General features: G+C 41.7%; 1 protein-coding gene across 1 annotated transcript; it reads left to right on the top strand.

The window, feature by feature from the left end:
* The first annotated feature begins 4,449 nt into the window (after nucleotides 1-4,449).
* Nucleotides 4,450-19,257, top strand: sash3 (SAM and SH3 domain containing 3). Its single transcript, XM_064974065.1, has 8 exons — nucleotides 4,450-4,640; nucleotides 8,229-8,318; nucleotides 11,663-11,800; nucleotides 13,336-13,474; nucleotides 13,565-13,722; nucleotides 16,783-17,001; nucleotides 17,274-17,418; nucleotides 18,205-19,257. Exons 1-8 carry the CDS (start codon nucleotides 4,572-4,574, stop codon nucleotides 18,450-18,452), a joined length of 1,206 nt encoding a protein of 401 aa, XP_064830137.1. The 5' UTR covers nucleotides 4,450-4,571; the 3' UTR covers nucleotides 18,453-19,257.
* The last annotated feature ends 1,441 nt before the right edge of the window (nucleotides 19,258-20,698 follow it).

The following is a 20,698-nucleotide window of genomic DNA, read 5'->3' on the forward strand; positions in this document are numbered from 1 at the left end:
GTTTGAGTACCATTTTGTTAACTGACCTGTTGTTCACTACTTACGTTATGTGTATAATGATTTAAATGCATATCAAGCATACTGTACTTTGTCCCTGAAGAAAAAGTTTAACCAAAACAAACTCAATATAAAACACTACATAACAAGATGGCCACGGTGACAGGGTGAGTGTTGTATTGTAATCTGTGCCTGTTAGCACTTTGTGAGGGACAGATAATTGGGGTCATCATCACATGCTGTGTTAATCAGTGTCTCTAAATGCAGCCATTGTCACTGTCTGATATGAGTCCCCCCCATTCCAACCATCTGAACAGCTCTTGAGGTTTGTCTAGCTCTACCACATGTGAAGAACTAGTGCCAGCGAGATGGGGGCTGTTGCTTGGCAACAGACCTATCAAGAGCTGCAAAGAAGGTGTGAATGTGGCTTTTACGAAGACGTCCGCCCTGCTGCATGCTTTTATTCGACTTGCATCCCTCCCGCATAGGAAAACAAGTTTTCGTAAGAAGAGAAAGATGGCTTGGCTGTGCTATATTTCCATTGTTGTTGGTTAGATGACACTGTCCATTTAACTCTATGTGTGTTTGAAATGGTTGGGTCTGTGGCTATGGCCACTGGAAAAAGAGGAAGAATGCCATTACTAATTGATGTTGAAAATATGAGCTCATTGTCTCTGTGTTTGGCAAATATTTCCCTAGAACCTGAACATAGTTCTAGTAAATGTATTATATCTTAACTTTCAGATTGTCCCTAAATGAAGTATATACTGTACACCCTCTTGGATTGCTACTGTTTATTCTTTCAATGAAACCAGTATGTCTTATGCTGAACATTTTTAATTTATGCTTTTGTCCCTCAAACGTTTGTACAAACACACAAAACCTCAAACTTGTTGCCAAACTTCGGAAACTAAACTAGGGTATCCTCTAGTCATGTCGTTTGCCAACCCTCCAAAATAATAGGCTACATTTAACACATATCTACTTCCTTTTATGTCTATTTCCGCATAGGCCTACTAATGCTTGTTTCGTCCAAAATACAAAGGTAAAATGTATACACATTTTCCTGTGGATTCTATTTCTAGTAGTTTCTTTATCATCCATTAGTTGTTTTATTGGTTGTTATGGGCTCAAAGTAAAAGTTGCCCTTGAGTTGCAGGGTCAGGGAGATGTCCCTAAACACTGAAGCAGGTATCGATATGCTCTATCCCCCTAATGGTTAAAGTTAGGATTGAGGAGCAGGGTAATCTGGTCCTAAATCAAGGACAACTTCTACCAGGCTGTGTGTTTCTGGTCGGGCAGGCTGTGTGTTTCTGGTCGGGCAGGCTGTGTGTTTCTGGTCGGGCAGGCTGTGTGTTTCTCCTGTGAGAGGGATTTACACCTGCACATCAGCTTCAGTTTCTAAATGTGTCATCTCTTGTTCGCTTTCACTTCCAGGGTTCAGGTCTGCTCTGATAGAAATACTTTGGGTATTTTTGTAAAGCTGGCTCAGTGCTCTAATTCTCAACTAGCATCTCTATCAGACACAACCTCAACTAGCACCTCTATCAGACAACCTCAACTAGCACCTCTATCAGACAACCTCAACTAGCACCTCTATCAGACAGAAATCACTATAAAAGGTGGAACTCATCTTCTTCTGGCCAGCAGTTCGTATGACTGGCATGACTAGTAACAGTGCCCAACAACAAGTGAATAGCATGTTGAAAACTCTAATGATGAGCACTCATAGCAGATAGGATGTGGAGGAGTGAATGCCAAACGGGATGGCAGCTTTCAAGCCAGGGTTGGGTTTTACTCCCGCCCAAGTACCATATTTCAGTATGTTAGGGTTAAGAGGAAGAAAACCTCCACTACTCCTTTTACATGCAAAATATGATTCATTTCTCACACTCTGGTGGATCTACCTTCTGTTTCGCAAGAGGTAAATATAGACAGAATGAGGGAGGAATGACCTTGTTTAACCCATTCATAGACACTACTGCCCGTCGGTGCCTTTTGAGTGTATTCTGGGGAGTTCTGTGAAGATCCCCGATGCTTGTTCTGAACGTTAAAACGCATCACTTGCGGTAATGTTTTGGAAACATAAGGAACGTATCTTTTATATATGTGAGAAATCATTTTCAGAAAAGAATTGGTTAAATTACTACACACCTTTAGGGAGTGAACGTTTTTTATAATAAGGGATACATGGAGATACTAAGACCTGTACGCAATTAAAATGAATGGCCCTCCCTTCAGCAAAATATATTTGACCTAAATCCACCCTGAATGCTTGAAACCAAAAAAATGACCCTCCCCTATACTCAAAAAAAAAAATATTAAAACAAAATGCATAGCAGAGAACGTGTCTACCGTTTACCATTAATTCTTGGACAGGCCAGAGTCAGTTTTCGAAACTGTTCCTGGTCCTGTGTAGTAGGCTACATGGCATTGCAGAAATGTTGTTCAGGGCTGCGGGCCAGAAGGTTGTGGGTTCACAGACCACCGTGGACAAGAGTAGGGATGGAACAATCTCTTTTGTAGTAAAAGCATTGCAAGAATCTCGCTCTCCTTTATAGTAAAATTATTACACGAATCTATCATCGTAATTGCAGGTTTGAGAAAAATGTCCTTTTATAAACATTTCATACAATTAATACCAGACAAATGATAGAAATTACAGGCTAAGAATGGACACAGATAGCCCTATCAAATCAAATGTTATTGGTCACAGACATAGTTAGCAGATGTTATTGTGGGTGTAGCAAAACGCTTGTGTTCCTATATCTAACAGTGCAGTAGTATCTAACTGCAGTAGTATCTAAAAACAATTCCCAATAATACACGCATGTAAAAGTAAAAGAATGGAATTAAGAAATATATAAATATTAGATAGAGCAATGTCAGTGGCATTGACTAAAATATAGTAGAATAGGATACAGTATATAAATATGAGTAAATCAGTGTGTAAACATTATTAAAGTGACTAGTGTTCCATGAATTTATATTTAACTAAATCAAATCAAAATCAAATCAAATTTATTTATATAGCCCTTTGTACATCAGCTGATATCTCAAAGTGCTGTACAGAAACACAGCCCAAAACCCCAAACAGCAAGCAATGCAGGTGTAGAAGCACGGTGGCTAGGAAAAACTCCCTAGAAAGGCCAAAACCTAGGAAGAACCTAGAGAGGAACCAGGCTATGTCGGCTGTCCCGGGTGGAGATTATAACAGAACATGGCCAAGATGTTCCAATGTTCATAAATGATCAGCATGGTCAAATAATAATCACAGGCAGAACAGTTGAAACTGGAGCAGCAGCACGGCCAGGTGGACTGGGGACAGCAAGGAGTCATCATGTCAGGTAGTCCTGAGGCATGGTCCTTGGGCTCAGGTACTCCGAGAGAGAGAAAGAGAGAATTAGAGAGAGCATACTTAAATTCACACAGGACACCGAATAGGACAGGAGAAGTACTCCAGATATAACAAACTGACCCTAGCCCTAGGCAAGTCAGTTAAGAAGAAATTCTTATTTATAATGACGGCCTAGGAACAGTGGGTTAAATGCCTTGTTCAGGGGCAGAACGACACATTTTTACCTTGTCAGTTCGGGTATTCGATCCACCAACCTTCTGGTTACTGGCCCAATGCTCTAATCACTAGGATACCTGCCGCTTCTGGCCATTAAAGTGGCCAGTGAGTCCAAGTCTATGTACAGTGGGGCAAAAAAGTATTTAGTCAGCCACCAATTGTGCAAGTTCTCCCACTTAAAAAGATGAGAGAGGCCTGTAATTTTCATCAACTATGGCAGACAAAATGAGGGACAAAAATCCAGAAAATCACATTGTAGGATTTTTAATGAATTTATTTGCAAATTATGGTGGAAAATAAGTATTTGGTCACCTACAAACAAGCAAGATTTCTGGCTCTCACAGACCTGTAACTTCTTTAAGAGGCTCCTCTGTCCTCCTCTCATTACCTGTATTAATGGCACCTGTTTGAACTTGTTCTCAGTATAAAACACCTGTCCACAACCTCAAACAGTCACACTCCAAACTCCACTATGGCCAAGAGCAAAGAGCTGTCAAAGGACACCAGAAACAAAATTGTAGACCTGCACCAGGCTGGGAAGACTGAATCTGCAATAGGTAAGCAGCTTGGTTTGAAGAAATCAACTGTGGGAGCAATTATTAGGAAATGGAAGACATACAGTATAAAGACATAAAGTATTGTGAACTTAAGAGATGAAATCGGCACTTTCACCAGCAACGTACGTCGAAAAAAGCCTGGTACCCAAGGTTATTAAGATAATGAAAAGGAAGAAAATAAAATACAAGTTGAGTTTCCCTTGTCAAACCTAAACCAAAGCGCCTACAGACGTTTGCTTCTCCACTTCCTGTGTGGTCACGTGTCTTCCTCGCAGTCTCTGCTCCACTCTGTCAAACAGGAAGTCACTCTTTTTTGTCTCTACTGTTTTGTCAGAGCTCTCTAGAAGTGACATCAGAGTGACAGGAGCTGCTGAAGTCTGTGTTGGTGCCCGTCTCTCCACTGTTTGACCAAAAAGAGTAGCAGGAGGAACTGTAGAGGAACAATGTTACGGCGAAAACCTTCCAACGCCTCAGAGAAGGAGCAGGTGCAGGAGAAGGTGCAGAAGAAGAAGGTGAGGAGGTCAGGGTTGTCTGTGTTTGGATGGGAGGATTGTGTCTGTGAGTCATGCTGATACAAAGTGCAAAGACAGAGGAGAAGAGCTGTCTGAACACCGCAAAAAGGGCTTTGGACTGCAATTTTCTTTCTTCTCAAAATGAGTAGTGATCAAGTGAAAAAAAAAGTTTTTTGCTAAAACGAGAGCAACACAACGTGTTCATCTTATTGATGAATGAACACATGATGAACAGTAATTTAGAGTGCTACTTTCTCCGGCTCATTCCCTTGTACAAACTCAAACACTGACGACGGTGAGAGGCACATTAGCCCATTGTCTGTATGTGCAGCCAACACGGACAGGTTTTGCTACACAGGCTTAGAAGAAACCTTTGTGGTGACCTGAAAAGAAAAGAAAAACCCCTGAAACTTGGAACTGAAATAGATGGGAGCCTTGGTTGTCAGGGTTAAAAAGACAAAGTATTGCTTCTCTTGGCACTAAACCTTAGTTCCTCTAATATTGCTGTATGATTCATTGCTATTGGCCATGGATGTAGCAGATAAATTCAGTTTGAGTCATACTTAGGCATTTTGTGGCTTCTCGCTCTAAAGCTCTACTGGCTTGGTTGGGTAACAGCTATTCTCCTATGTTTAACACCAGTGCCCTTATTTTCCATTTACATGCATATTCTACGCTTCTATCCAAGTTTCATCATTACACATCTCATCACCTCACTGCTCCTCACCACCATGACACTTCAGTGGGTTTTGATGCTAGACAAGGCAAATGATTTGCTCCTCAGCAAGATCACCTAATGGATATTAGATGATACTAATGCCTATCACGATAAACTACACAAACGCCATCTTCTCTGAGACGTTGTTCTCTCTAATTCAGTGGCATCAGGAAGAGACGACATAGACCACTATTGCCACCAAGGCTGTCTAGACACCTGCAGCAATTGGATACTGACAGTTGCCCAACATATACCCACATTCTGTGGATTTTTAGAATTATTTTTAGGATTCTTTAGGCAAGAAGGAGAGGTGGATGTGAACATAGGCCATGGTGTCATATGGAAAGTAATGGCTGCTTAGGGGAGAGTGGGGTAAGTTGAGACTCCCTTGTTTCTAGGAAATCATACACAAAATGTTTAATAATTTCATGGAGTCTGTGAAGAACAAAATGTGAAAAAGGGGTAAGCAAGTTAGGTCCAAAAAACAGTTAGAGGTTTCATGATGCTTGTTTCTAAAGCAAAGTAGATATTTTAAAATGTTTCTATACATCAGTTGGGGGTCTCTAAAAGCTTCAATATGAGGTCCTAAAGCTAGCATGAAAGTCCATCCTTGTACTGTAGCTGTGTGGGCTAATATAGTCCAAATGTTTGCCTTGGGGTAAGTTGAGCTAATAGCAAGTTGAGAAAATTGAAGTGTTTTCTTCCCAGGCACAATGCAAGGCATTATTTCTGATCCCATGAAGTAAAAAAAAGGGCCTGTACTGTGTTTTTAAAAAGTAGTAAGTGTTTGTTTGGTGTTAAGCCTGTGTTAAAAGATTCTTAAAATGAATTAAAGACTAAATGGGGCCCCCGAGTGGCGCAGCGGTCAAAGGCACTGCTTTGCAGTGCTAGAGGCGTCACTACAGACCAGGATTCAATCTCGGGCTGTATCACAACCATCCATGATCGGTAGTCCCATAGGGCGGCACACAGTTGGTCCAGCGTCGCCCGGGTTAAGGGAGGGTTTGGTCGGGGGGCTTTACTTGGCTCATCGCGCTCTAGCGACTCCTTGTGGCAGGCCGAGCGCCTGCAAACTGACCTCTGTCGTCCAGTTGAATGGCGTTTCCTCCGACACATTGGTGCGGCTGGCTTCCGGGTTAAGTGGGCAGGTGTTAAGAAGCGCGGTTTGGCTGGTAATGTTTCGGAGGACACATGACTCGACCTTCGCCTCCCAAGCCCTTTGGGGAGTTGCAGCGATGAGACAAGATCGAAATAGGGGAGAAAAAGGGGGTGTGATTGCGTTGAATGAGTGTTTGAAAACTAAATATGGTTTTGAAAAAGTAGTGGCAATATTTAATTCAGTACAGCAAATTGTAGGCGGCTTAACTTAACCTGTCCCGTGGCTCAACTTGCCCCGTATACCCAGGATAAGTTGTGCCAAGAGACCACCTTTTTTGGACTCGGTTATGTTCTCAAAACTGTAATGTTTTACATTAATTCTTATTTCCAGGGATACACAACATCCTGAAATGTTATGGAGATAGCTTTGTTAGAAAGAATACAATAATTTCCTTGACGGAGTGATGCTGAATATCAAATACACATATATTCTCAACTTACCCCACTCTGCCCTGTCGCTATAGAGAATTCCAAGTGGAAACTGTTTGACCGCATCAACGATTAATGTATTGATTCTCAGTGCAGTATCAAATTGAGACTCGATCATATGTGTAATCACAGATGGGGGATATCTTTGATTCATAGCTGAAGTGTATAATCAGAGATGAGAACAGACACAAAGGCTAATTAAGGGGTTCATTGAAATGCATTGGAGAGACTAGAGATGGAGGCATAGAGCAAATAGAAGCACCCTAGTCTAGAAAAACAGCAGACGTGACTTCAGCTTTTATCTTTGCCATATTTTGGGAACAGTATTCTATAATGTTATTGATTGCGTCTAAGCCTTGTCGATCTGGGTAAGCCGTGTCTCATGCTGCATGCTGGTATAACCTGGTTGGGATCAGCCCATTGTATTGATTTGTGACCCAGAAAAGGTACAAAATGCACTTTTTAATACAGTCACCATCTGTGCAGGCAGCTTTGGGAGCAGCAGTGTCCTTTTGACCTGTAGTCAGATATTGATCAGGATATACTGTAAGGATACATATCCCATAATATATGACTAAATATCCCATGACGACCTGCCGAGCTAGCGTCATGACTAAGCCTGATATAGATTTATTCTGTGAATCTCGACTGATAAGGACGTGATACCACGTATAGTGAAACATCAGTGTGTAAAGTACCATCTCAGGAGTGATTTCAACCAACAACAAACAAACTCTGCACACAGCTGTTTCTAATGTTCTGAGAAATGTCTATCAGGTACATTTAGTTGAATGTAGGCGCTTCATGAAATAAGAGGAATTGGTTTTGTTAAGTTCTCATTTTAATAAACTTGATGATTCAGAGTTTGTCATTACTGTAAGTGCTCAACAAGAGGCCTGAACCATAACCAGGCTTAAACCCCCAGAGTGGCCACAGTGGCATTTTGGCTCTTCTTCTCAGCTGTATCTGATAGTTTCTTCTTCCTCAAATCTAAAAATAAAATATTTAAAAGAAGTTGCCAAAATGATAGATTTTACCATGTGTTCTCTACTGTATTTTAGGTATCATGCCAAGGTTCTATCTCCTCCTGGCTCATTGTCTCTATTACAACTGTCTGTGTATTTTACTAGAAGAACTCTGAGTGCAAAAATATCTTTGACGAAATGTTGTACGTTTTTAAGACCACATGACTTGAATGTTGAGATTATATTTTTTATGACTCATGTGTATTTCTCTAGGTCTCCCCTACATTAATTATCTGTGTCCTCCCTCTGCCTCCACAGCTCACCCTGCAGAGGTCCAGCAGCTTCAAGGACTTCATGAAGCCCAAGTCCCCAGTAGTGGTGGACAAGGAGTTCAACTTGGACTACACAGTAAGTTTACAGTGAGACTGACTGGCTTTGAACCCGGGTCCACAGTCTGCTGTGTTAGCCTTCTGAGCTAAAGCCTAGGCATTAGCTTGGGAAGCAAAAGCAATTCTTCAGGCCTTTGGGGAAGGTTACTCTTCACATGAGCATGGTTCACCGAACTACCTCTATTAAAAACAAAAGCATCTGTCTTCCATTGGCAGCCATATGTATTCACATAATCCCATCACGTTACAGTTTAATAGCTAAAATGGATTGAATAAATACAGGGATGGTTTCAAATTCAATCTCTTAGTTGACTGAAATTCTAAAAGTACTTGTTCCTCGACGGAGGACATACTGGTTAACGTTCAATGCAAACAACTGAGTTTCAACCATACCCACATTCACACTAAATTGTCTATTGAACACAAAGGGAAAACTGACATCAGTGTTTGAATCTATAACGATAAATGGAAGTTTGCAGTTCGTGCTTCCCAAAAATTGCAAAAAAACAAAGAACTGTCGACAACTGACACCAACAATAGCCGAGGTCTGGACTTCCTCAGTTTTACGTTGATGACAATATAATCAAACTTGACTGGATAGCATTTATTTCTCTACTGTATTTTACAAACAGTATGACTGGAAGTTAGACAGAGGTAGAAGTTTAGAAGAGGTTTTCAACAATGAGAGGAAGTTCAGAGGATGAAGCTTAGAGCTGCGGGCAAATTAAACCACATTGAGAGACAGAAGGACAGAAATACCAGAGCAGGATGTCCTCTGTGAAAGCCAGTCAAGCAGAGAACCGCTGGCTGCGGTGTCTTCCAGACAGTCTGCTGCTTCTCAGCCAGATCCCATTCACCATAACTATTCCACCTCCGGAGATGATTAAATAATGAGATATCAGCCTAAGCAATGTTCTATTGATTTTGTAGGTGCGTGCGTGCATCCATGCTTTTGTATGTGTTTCTGTATTTATTTTCAAGTTTTGCTCTTTATGTATATGATAAATCTGCTGTATGTGTTTACAGTACTTGTGGTGATGTGGTCTGTTGTGCTGAAGATGGGGTTGTAGGCTTCCATGTTCACCAAGAAGCCATACTGACACAGCACTGTAGCCCTGTGGGGAGGAGCTAGTATGACTCACTGCGCCATGCTCTGCTCTTCTCTCTCTCTCTGGGCCTTCTGCCGGTGACACACACAAACTGTCATCACAGCCAAGCCTCACTGGAAGCACTCTCCCCCACACAGCATCCCAATCACTGATTCACGTCACACACTGCAATCCGTTTGTGTGTGTGAAGCGTGTGCATGAACCACTCTAGAGCACATAATCACACAAGTTACATTGATCACTTACATTTTTGTGAATGAAATCAGTTAGGTTAGGTGTAGGGCTGTTATGGTGACCGTATTACGCCTCAGTGGTCATGAGTCATGATCACAGTCAAATTCCACGTGACTGTTTAATCATGGTAACTTGGCTTCTCTAAGCTCTGATGCTGATGGTCATAAGTAGCCTACCAAACTTGCCAACTGCCTGGTACTCAGCCCTCTATTGTTCTTCTAATCACTCTGACGTCAATGCAAATGTGATCAAAAATCTAATCAAACACTTAATGAGAGCCCATGAACTCATGTTGCGCAACATTTATATAGGCTATGCAATTGCGTGAGAAAGAGTTGAGATGCCTCTTAAAAAAATCCCATCAGCTTTCTATAGGCTAGGCCTACTATATTTACTTCTCAAGTTTACTAATATTAAGCATTTTGCTTATCTTTTACAACAGGAGTACAGCCTACCTGGGTGGCATGAAAATGAACCATGGGAAAAGAGTCCTCCATTCGCTATTTAAGTGCATAGATGACATGTATTTTTTTCAAGTATATTATGTATATTATTTAGTGAATGTGAAGACGAGATTAAATGAAGAATAATCTGATGGGTGACAATATTAACTTATCACTTATGAATGATGCTCAGCTTGTTCAGTAAGGCAAGAAACAGTGCATGCCTTTTTATTTGCCGACTATTTCAAATCATAGTCGCCCACCTCATGTAGCTTAGCCCATAGTCCTATATGTCTGGATAAGGTTTGTGTCACAACTAAAGTGACCTCTGCAGGCTGACCTCTGTCGTCCAGTGAATGGCGTTTCTTCCGACACATTGGTGCAGCTTGCTTCCGGGTTAAGTGGGCGGGTGTTAAGAAGCGCGGTTTGGCTGGTCATGTTTAGGAGGAGAAAAAGGGGAGAAAAATATATATAAATATATAATAATTAAGCAGAGCCTACCGATGTAGAGCCTAACTGGCATAGATAGGCCGCACGTGAGTTTCAAGTCCATTTTCACCATAAAACTTCACCTTTATAATAAAGCATTAGATGCATAATTGCATTTGCGGCCACTACTAACAATTGGATAGAAAAGGGGGTTAAAAAGAAATACATGTTTTGTCATGCCCGTGGTATGTGGTCTGATATACCACGGCTGTCAGCCAATCAGCATACAGGGCTCTAACATCCAGTTTATAATACGAATTGACATATCAGAGAGCCATGTGAGATAGGTGCTTTGGAGCACAACGATTGGCAGCTGAGAGAAGGGAATTCTAGTTATTATATTCAGTCCAAGAGCACAACGGCCACTTTGGCCGCAAAAGGCCAGAGTTTTTTAAGAGGGCATTACGGCCACACAAGGGGGATGCCGCCAGGAAATTCGAGGCCTGGTGAGAATATTATCAAGTGCTTGTCAAATTGTGAATGAGAGACTGATGAAGTGTGTGTAGCCTGCACAAGAAACAAAGCGAAGCTTTGCATGCAACGTTTTTCAAATCACCATTAAAGTAGCATCATGCCTTAGAATGTATTCAATTATAATCTTCATACTATAAAATATAAAATAATGCCACGAAATTCTAAACAAATCTTGTCTTCTAAATGAACTAGTGTAGCTCACAATATGGTATAGCCAGATCAGGGCCTTTTATAAAAGGGCATCTCGGAGTATGCTAATCTGTTATTCTGAAATAGACTACATTTTCTTCATGTCATGTTTCTTTAGACTTGTCTGAAATAATGAATGGATTTGTTGTGATGGTGTAGGCTACTTTAATAGGATTTATTAGACTTAAAATGTGTTCCAAAGGTCTGCATCAGTGGTTTGTGGGCTATGCTTGGAAGACAGGAGATGCTACACCTGTTTATGTTAATTACCGGCTGACATAGTTTAATGACCGCACCAGCCCTTGTTAGGTGACCCTGTGCACTTCATTTGTGTTCCACATAGATAAAAACAGCACACAACACCCACATTTTGCAAAGACAGACTTATGTGAATGTTGAAATGGTAACCAAAATGAACCTTTTAGGTGCCAGAGGATATGCCTGTGGAGGATGCATTAAAGAGTGGCAGTAAGCAGGGGAAGAAGTCGTGGCGTAAAGTCATCTCACGCACCATGACCCGCAAAACATCCAAGACGGTACAGAAGGCCCTGGCAGAGGAGGGGGTAAGTGTAGCATGATATACTACAGTGCCCATAACACTATGGTTTGGTCTGAACAAAGATGGTTCCAAAGCTTACAACGTGATGTCTGTCTTCTTACCAATACATCATCATAACTGACAGGTTGTCTAATAAAATAGCAATTAAACTCAGCAGTACCCTAAAACCCCCCCCACCAAAAAAAAATCCAAATAATAACCCAGATTTTCATTGTAAAGGGTTTACACTGTTTCCGATACTTGTTCAATGAACCATGAACAATTAATGAACATGCACCTGTGGAACGGTTGTTAAGACACTAACAGCTTACAGACGGTAGGCAATTAAGGTCAAAGTTATGAAAACTTAGGACACTAAAGAGGCCTTTCTACTGACTCTGAAAAAACACCAAAAGAAAGATGTCCAGGGTCCCTGCTTATCTGTGTGAACGTGCCTTCGGCATGCTGCAAGGAAGCATGAGGACTGCAGATGCGGCCAGGGCAATAAATTGCAATGTCCATACTGTGAGACGCCTAAGACAGTGCTACAGGGATACAAGATGGACAGCTGATAGTCCTCGCAGTGGCAGACCACATTTAACAACACCTGCACAGGATCGGTACATCTGAACATCACACCTGCTGGACAGGTACAGGATGGCAACAACAACTGCCCGAGTTACAGCAGGAACGCACAATCCCTCCATTGGTGCTCAGACTGTCCGCAATAGACAGAGAGGCTGGACTGAGGCCTTGTAGACCTGCTGTAAGGCAGGTCCTCACCAGACATCACCGTCGCTGGATCAGACAGGACTGGCAAAAAGTGCTCTTCACTGACGAGTCACAGTTGTCTCACCAGGGGTGCTGGTCGGATTCACGCTTTTTGTCGAAGGAATGAGCGTTACACCGAGTCCTGTATTCTGGAGTGGGATCGATTTGGAGGTGGAGGGTTCGTCGTGGTCTGGGGCGGTATGTTACAGCATCAACAGGCTGAACTTGTTGTCATTGCAGGCAATCTCGATGCTGTGTGTTATAGGGAAGACATCTTCCTCCCTCATGTGGTACCCTTCCTGCAGGCTCTACCTGACATGACACTCCAGCATGACAATGCCACCAGCCATACTGCTCGTTCTGTGTGTGATTTCCTGCAAGACAGGAATGTCAGTGTTCTGCCATGGCCAGCAAAGAACCCGGATCTCAATCCCATTGAGCAGGTTTCTGTACCAAATATTAAGTTCTGCTTTTCTGATGTATCAAGTACTTATGTAATGCAATAAAATGCAAATTAATTACTTAAAAATCATAATGTGATTTTTCTGGATTTTTGTTTTAGATTCCATCTCTCACAGTTGAAGTGTACCTATGATAACAATTACAGACCTCTACATGCTTTGTATGTAGGAAAATCGGCAGTGTATCAAATACTTGTTCTCCCCACTGCATGTATATACACAACACACCTTTTTTGTATAACGAATATATGTCTATCGTTAGGGCATATTTTGACCTGAAGGCTCTGTCTGTTGTATAACACCTAAATAATATCCTTTATGTATACAGGGGGAGAGTGGTGAGGAGGGCTCACTGTCTCCCACCACAGACTGGATGCCAGGCCTGATTGCAGGCAATAGGGCATCTGTGTGCTCCAATGGCTCCGAGGACACTGTCCACAGCCCCGTCTCTCGCCAGCTCTCTGGGTGTAAGTTTAGATAAGTTAAATTAAATATATCTAACCAAGCCAAGTGATTTCCAGTGATTGTCTGACTATGGGTGTTGTGTATTACAACAGGTGGGGACCGCCAGAGCCTGGACAGTGGCTACAGCCAGAGAGACAGCATGAGGTTGGAGGAGTCCAGTTCTCCCTACACAGGCCCCTTCTGTGGTCGTGCTCGTGTCCACACAGACTTCATCCCCAGCCCCTACGACATAGAGTCCCTCAAGCTCCAAGTAAGTAGCCTGGTTTAACCAGACTGACGGTCCACTTAGCCTCTTTGGGTTAGGCGTGCCGCTAGCGCCACACCTCGACAACATACGGTAAAATTGCAGTGTGAAATTCAAAATATTAAACGTTCATGAAAATACAAGTGTCTTACATTGTTTAAAAGCTTAACTTCTTGTTCATCTCGCCGCTTTGTCAGATTTCATTAAGGCTTTAAGGCGAAAGCACACCATACGATTATCTGAGGACAGCGCCCCGCATACAAACACATTAAACATTTTCCAACTAAGCAGAGGCATCACGAAAGTCAGAAATGGCGATAAAATAAAATCACTTACCTTTGAAGATGTTCGTCCTCATCAAATGGTCCTTTTGTTCAATAAAGTCCTTCTTTATATCCCAAAAAAGTAATACGTTTAGTTGGCGCGCTTGACTCAATAATCCACCGGTTTCCCTCGTTCAAAATGCATACAAATGAATCCCGAAAGTTACCAATAAACTTCGCCTAAACAAGTCAATGTTTCTAATGAATCCTCAGGTACCCTGATATGTAAAAAAATGCTAAAATTAAGACGGAGAATAGTATGTTCATTACCGGAGATAAATAACGAAGTGCGCGCCCTCACCAACGTTCCACCACAACACTACAGCCAAAATGGGAGCCACTTACAAAAACTACAAATTCTAGCTCATTTTTCAAAAAACAAGCCTGAAACTCTTTCTAAAGACTTGACATCTACTGGAAGCCCTAGGAAGTGCAATCTGGGAGGTATTCCATTCACATTCCCATAGACAGCCATTATAATGAGTGGTGAGCTCAACAACAAAAAAATCTGGATGGATTCTCCTCAGGTTTTCGCCTGCTATATAAGTCCTGTTATACACAGACTTTATGTTAATAGTTTTGGGAACATTAGTGTTTTCTATCCAATACTACCAATTATATGCATATCCTAGCTTCTGGCCTGAGTAACAGGCAGTTTACATTGGGCACGTCAATCATCCAAACTTCCGAATACTGCCCCCTAGCCGCATTCAGACTGGTTTAACCAGTAAGGCCCTCCTGAAAGAACTTGTTAACAGATTGTGAAATAAAAGAATGGTTCCTTAGTCATCATCCATGGCTGAATCTATATAGAGGCCAATTGTACTGGGCGCTGACCAGATTAGACATGTAGCCATTATTAGAGTAGCTCAGTGAAGTATAGAATTGCAGACAGACTTCACATACTGTATACCACAAAATGTATGTGATCATATACTACTTAACTGGAATGCAGATAATGCTTGGATCAAGGTAGTCATCCACTGTTTCTCCTGCAGAAAAGTGACAGAACGAACCACTTCACATAGTACTACAAAATGTACAGAGCCTTCAGAAAGTATTCATACCCTTTGACTTATTCCACATTTTGTTGGTGTAGCCTGAATTCAAAACGGATTATACAGATGTTTTTCTCTCAATCATCTACTCACAATACCCTATAATGACAAAGTAAAAACATGTTTTTAGTCATTTCTGAAAATGTATTAAATGAAATGGCACGTAGTCCCACCTGTGGCCAATTCAATTGTTTGGACAGAATTTAGAAAGATATACACCTGTCTATATAAAAGGTCCCACAGTTGACATTGCATGTCAGAGCAGAAACTATACCATGAAGTACAAGGAACTGTCTGTAGATCTCCGAGAGAATTGTGATGAGGAAGATACTGTATCTGAGGAAGGGTATAAAACAATTTCTAGAGTGTTGAAAGTTTCCAAGAGCACAGTGGTCTTCCTCATTGGGAAATTGAAAAGAATATTGAACTACTCAGCCTAGAGCTGGCCGTACAACCTAACTGAGCTACCGGTCAGGGAGGTGGCCAAGGACCCATGACCATTCTGACAGAACTTGGCTGAGATGGGAGGACCTGCCAGAAGGACAACAGTCTCTACACCAATTCACCAATGGGCTTTATGGGAGAGTGGCCAGACACTCCTGAGAAAAAGGCACATGACGGAACGTGCGAGATTCTGTGGTCTGAAGAAAACCAGGCACAGCTCATCACCCGTCTAACACCATCTCTACCATGAAGCATTGTGGTGGCAGCATCATGCTATGGGGATGCTTGTCAGTTGCAGGGACTGTGAGACTGGTAAGGTTAGAGGGAACAATGAATGGAGCTAAATGCAGACAAATCCTTAAGACCTTTCTTCCGAGTGCAAATTACCTTAGACGGGAGAATATTTACGTTCCAACATGACAATGACCCCAAGTATACAGCCAAAGCAATGCTAGAACAAGAATGTGAAAGTCCTTGAATGGCCCAGCCAAAGACCATACTTGAATCCCATTGGAAAGACTTGAAGATTGCTATTCAACGCCGCTCCCCATCTAATTTAAAGCTGCAATATGTAACTTTTTTGGTGATCCGACCAGTTATAGATCTGTCACTCATTGTGCGCTATTTCTATGATTCCCGTTCTTAAGTTTCATTTTTGCATCTTTTACTTACGGTTTTGTACACCAACTTATGGAAAATATATTTCACTGCGGTTATGATGGTACAATGATTCTCTACATCATACTTGCTTGTTATGTCATACAAACTGAAATGATCTATACTATTAGCATTTTAGCAACCAGGAAATGGCAGGGTTAACAGCTTGAGACTATCTGCAAGGAAGAAAAGGGAGAAAATCCCCAAATCCAGATGTGTAAAGCTGACACAGTCATACCAAAGATGACTATAATCACCCTCAAAGGCGCTTCTACAAAGTATTGACTCAGGGGTGTGAATACTTATGCAAATTAGATTTTTGAATTTCATTTTAAACTAATTTGCAAAGTAATCTAAACATGTTTTCACTTTGTCATTATGTGGTGTTGTGTGTAGATGGGTGAGAAAAAAAATCTGTCATCCATTATTTAATTCAGGCTGTAACATAACAAAATGTGGAATAAGTCAAGGGGTATGAATACTTTCTGAAGGTACTGTATGTGGTCACATTATATTATATAACTGGGAAGCAGATTGGATCTAGTTTGAATCGAGGTATTCATGATCCACTGTTTCTCCCACAGAAAGGAGACATCATCCAGATCATTGAGAAGGACCCGGTGGGCACATGGACAGGGAAGCTCAACAACAAGGTGGGCACCTTCAAGTTCATCTATGTCAACATCTTACCAGATGAGGCCACGCCGCCCATGAGGAAAATGTGCTCCAGCAAGAACCGCTTCTCCATGGCCAAAAACAAGCCCCAGACCCTGGAGGAAGTTCTGGAGAGGATCGGTCTCACCGTAAGACAGTCATATCCTCTTAATCTCATACAGATTCAAATAGACAATTGGCTTAGAGAACGCAATCAAAGAGCAATCATTATTAACTTCGATCAGCTCAGATTTGGAAAAGGTGATGTATAAAGACATTAGTGAAACTGGATAAGTATCTGACAACGCATCTCATATAATTGCATTCGTAGCCCTCAGAAATCCCTGTCAAATTATTAACATTTATTTTTGGATTATTGTGAAAAACTAATGCTAATGTGGTGATTCTCTCTGTTGTTCAGGAGCTGGGCTCTTTGCTGTCTATGCACGGCTTCCAAAGCCTGGAGGACTTTGGCGGCCTGAAGGAGTCCCACCTCAACGAACTTAACATCACAGATGCTGAGCAACGTACCAAGATTCTGACTGCTACTGAGCTGCTGCGTGACTGTAGGTCCACACTCAATTCCATATAATAGCATACTAGATCACACAAGAAACACTATAGGGGGCCCATGATCACAAAATAAATCACAGAAAGACTAAGCACACAGATGCAATGCTTTACATGATAGATAGATGATGCAATAATGTACCTGTAAGCGATCACCCCATTGTATGTATTCATTTCTCATTTACATGGGAGCATAGCCTCCTATGTTGTACTTCAAGATGTAATGCAGGACATTTTTAGCAAAGCCTATAACTGTTCTCTGTACAGTGCCATCTTCAGCTTTCTCTCCTTTCTTGGGAAACTGCTACCTAATTAGCTTAATTTCATGAGCCAAACTGTACAGTAAAAGGTACAACATTCCCGCTCACAAGTTATTGCATTGGCCTGTAGGAAACCTCATTTGGCCCTCAAACACTTTATGGGAGCTCTCTTCCCTCGAGTCAGATAATTAGCTCTCATTTAAAAACCAGTTTCCGACCAGTTATGATCCATATCATTATGGCTGTTTCCTCTGTTCTGAACATAAGTGCTTGGTTGGCTGTTAGCTGCTAGCCCCCTCAGGCTTCAACGTGCTTCCCTGTTTTAAATTACGTACACCACGACTGGGATTCAAACGAACCACACTGCGCTGACGTCGCACTGCACTTGACTTCAAAGGCAATTTCTCTGATGTTAGAGGCACATGCATACTGAAATAATGTATTTGGACCAAAACTGAAATTGATGGGATCGTTATCGACGCTGTATTGATGCTGATTGTTTTGGTCTTTGTCCCCCCTCAGCGGATGACGAGTCTGAGCCAGAGGAGGAGGAGGAGGGAAGTAGTACTGAGGAGAAGGGTGATGTACCCAGGGACTCTGGCTGCTTCGAGAGCACAGAGAACATGGAGAATGGGCGCCATGAACCAGAGGGAGAGCCTGGTATGGAGCAGAAGTCTAACCAGGAGCCAGAGCAGCAACAGAGCGAGGAGGATCAGCTGAGTTCTGTTGAGGAGCAACTGCAGGAGCTTACGGTGGACAAGATCTCCTGAGAACTGAAGAGAATAGAAGCTCTGGAATTGAAGACAACCTTGGTTGGTTGACTTTACTAATGGACATTATTCAAAAGCCCACGACAATTGGTTGATTTTATTCAAACCATCAGAATAGTGATAATCAGGATTAAGCCATATATACTGCAAGGGAGTGTCTTTTCATTTGTTGCCCCCATACTTTTGTAACAAAGAGCCATAGGGACTGCAACCGTAGCATGCGCTCCACCAGTAACTATTGAAAATGTTTTGGAAGAATGCAAGACCTTTGAAAGCATCTATTTTTTGTTGAAAGCTTGGTGTGGCCAGGCTGTAAATACAAGTGTTATCCTTTTCCATGATACCATGGCATTTGAGCAGTTCTGAGTGGATTTTATATATACTAAAAATGGTGCGTTTTGGACTTGATATAGTCACGTAATTCCTATTCCATCAATTGACAGGAAATAACTTACTTTCCTGTGTCTTTTTTAAATCCTTTATTCTGTCATCTATTACTTTTGACATTTTTTATGCATTTTCAATGTGTTATGCTTTTGCTTGAATGTTTTTTGTTGTTCAACCGTTATTTTGGAAATAGACAACCAATTCTTGAATATGACCTATGAATGAACGTTTCTATAGTATGTGGACTGTATATAGCGTTTTAGACATTTGACAGCACCAAAGTCATATCTCATGTGTTCAGAGTTACTGTATATTTGCTTTTACCTTTGTTGTGTTGATCAAAGTTAATATCTGTATGTCTGTCATAGTTGTTAGGTTGACTTTTCTGTATTCAATTTGAAATAAAAACACATTTTTATACCAGTGTAGATTATTAAAAGAACTGATTGTGATCATATCTTCCTGACCACCTCCGAAAGGAGGATTTGATTGGTTGGACAGGCTATGGCGATTATGACATCAGCCAGTCAGGAACAAGGCCAGGGGTAAAAATGCATGTCATCTGTGTGCACTTGAATAGTGAATGGATGCCAGTTCGTTTTCCAATCATGCCAGGTAGGCTCCTCCAGTTATTTCTCTCCACCCATCAACCCATATCATCTGCGCGACAGATGGTATTCTGCCCAAACTCTGTATGCCATTGGCTCTCCAACCCTGTTCCTGTAGCTTCCCTGTGCTTAATCTGGGAAACGAAGTGATAGTAACATTTTCACAACAAAACGTTGAATTAAACTTGACAGCCCCTCTGCACATTTGAGAAAGGAACAGAGGAGATGGAAACACATTGTGGTGAAATATGTCAGCCAATTAATTATGAAAATATAAAAAAATGCCCTTCACTGTAAGACTTTTCTGTAATCTCAACAGTAAAAAAAACACTACTGCACAGTATAGATTGCGCCGTACTGGATGGCTGCCGTTTTACAAGCTCTAACCCTATTCCATCTTTTTTTTAAAACTTGAGCTTGGTAAAATTAAGGCGAAGGGAAAATCAGTCACCTCTTCCCCTCCAACATACACGATAAGATAGATGACCTCCGATTGCGGATTTGCTACCAACGGGAATCTCGAAACTGCAATATTCGTCGATTTTCTGAAACATGGCTTCGGACAAGATGCTACTCGATGGATTCTCCATTCACTGGGCAGAAAGGACAGTCAGGGAAATCGGGGGGGGGGGGGGGTTGCCTCTACATCAACTGGTGTGCTAACCCCAGGGCGGTGGAAGTGTCAACACACTGTTCATCTGACCCTTCTACGTCCCGAGGGAGTTTTCAGCTATTATCGTGACTGTTGTATACATTCCACCTCAGGATAAGAAAGATAACAAGCAAGAAAATCTACATTCAGAGGCTCCTTTTTTGATTGCGGGCAATTTTAATTCTGCATCACTAAGACACGTGATGCCCAACTTCCATCAACATGTCTCCAATGCCACTAGGGGCGATAAAGTCCCAGACCACTGATATTTTACCAACATGCAACCATACAAGGCCCTCCCTCAGCCGCCAATTGGCAAATCAAATCCTGACTCCGTACTCCTGCTTCCTCTTAACCTGTTGAGTGTAGGGGGCAGGATTTAGATTTTTGGATGAAAAACATACCCAAATTTAACTGCCTATTTCTCAGGCCCAGAATCTAGAATATGCATATAATTGTAAGATTAGGATAGAAAACACTATTGTATGTGAGTTTAACAGAACTGATATTGCAGGCGAAAACTTGAGGGAAATTCAACCAGGAAGTGGACTATTTTGAAAGCTCCATGTTCCATTGAATGCCTTCCCTCCATTTAAAGG

Source organism: Oncorhynchus masou, chromosome 9 (genome assembly GCF_036934945.1).
Source record: "Oncorhynchus masou masou isolate Uvic2021 chromosome 9, UVic_Omas_1.1, whole genome shotgun sequence".
Classification (NCBI taxonomy): Eukaryota; Metazoa; Chordata; class Actinopteri; order Salmoniformes; family Salmonidae; genus Oncorhynchus; species Oncorhynchus masou.

Coding starts and splice junctions, on each gene's coding strand:
- sash3 (XM_064974065.1), top strand. CDS start 4,572: ATGTTACGGCGAAAACCTTCCAACGCCTCAGAGAAGGAGCAGGTGCAG. Junction 8,319..11,662: donor AGTTCAACTTGGACTACACA/GTAAGTTTACAG, acceptor TGAACCTTTTAG/GTGCCAGAGGATATGCCTGT. Junction 17,002..17,273: donor TGGAGAGGATCGGTCTCACC/GTAAGACAGTCA, acceptor TCTGTTGTTCAG/GAGCTGGGCTCTTTGCTGTC.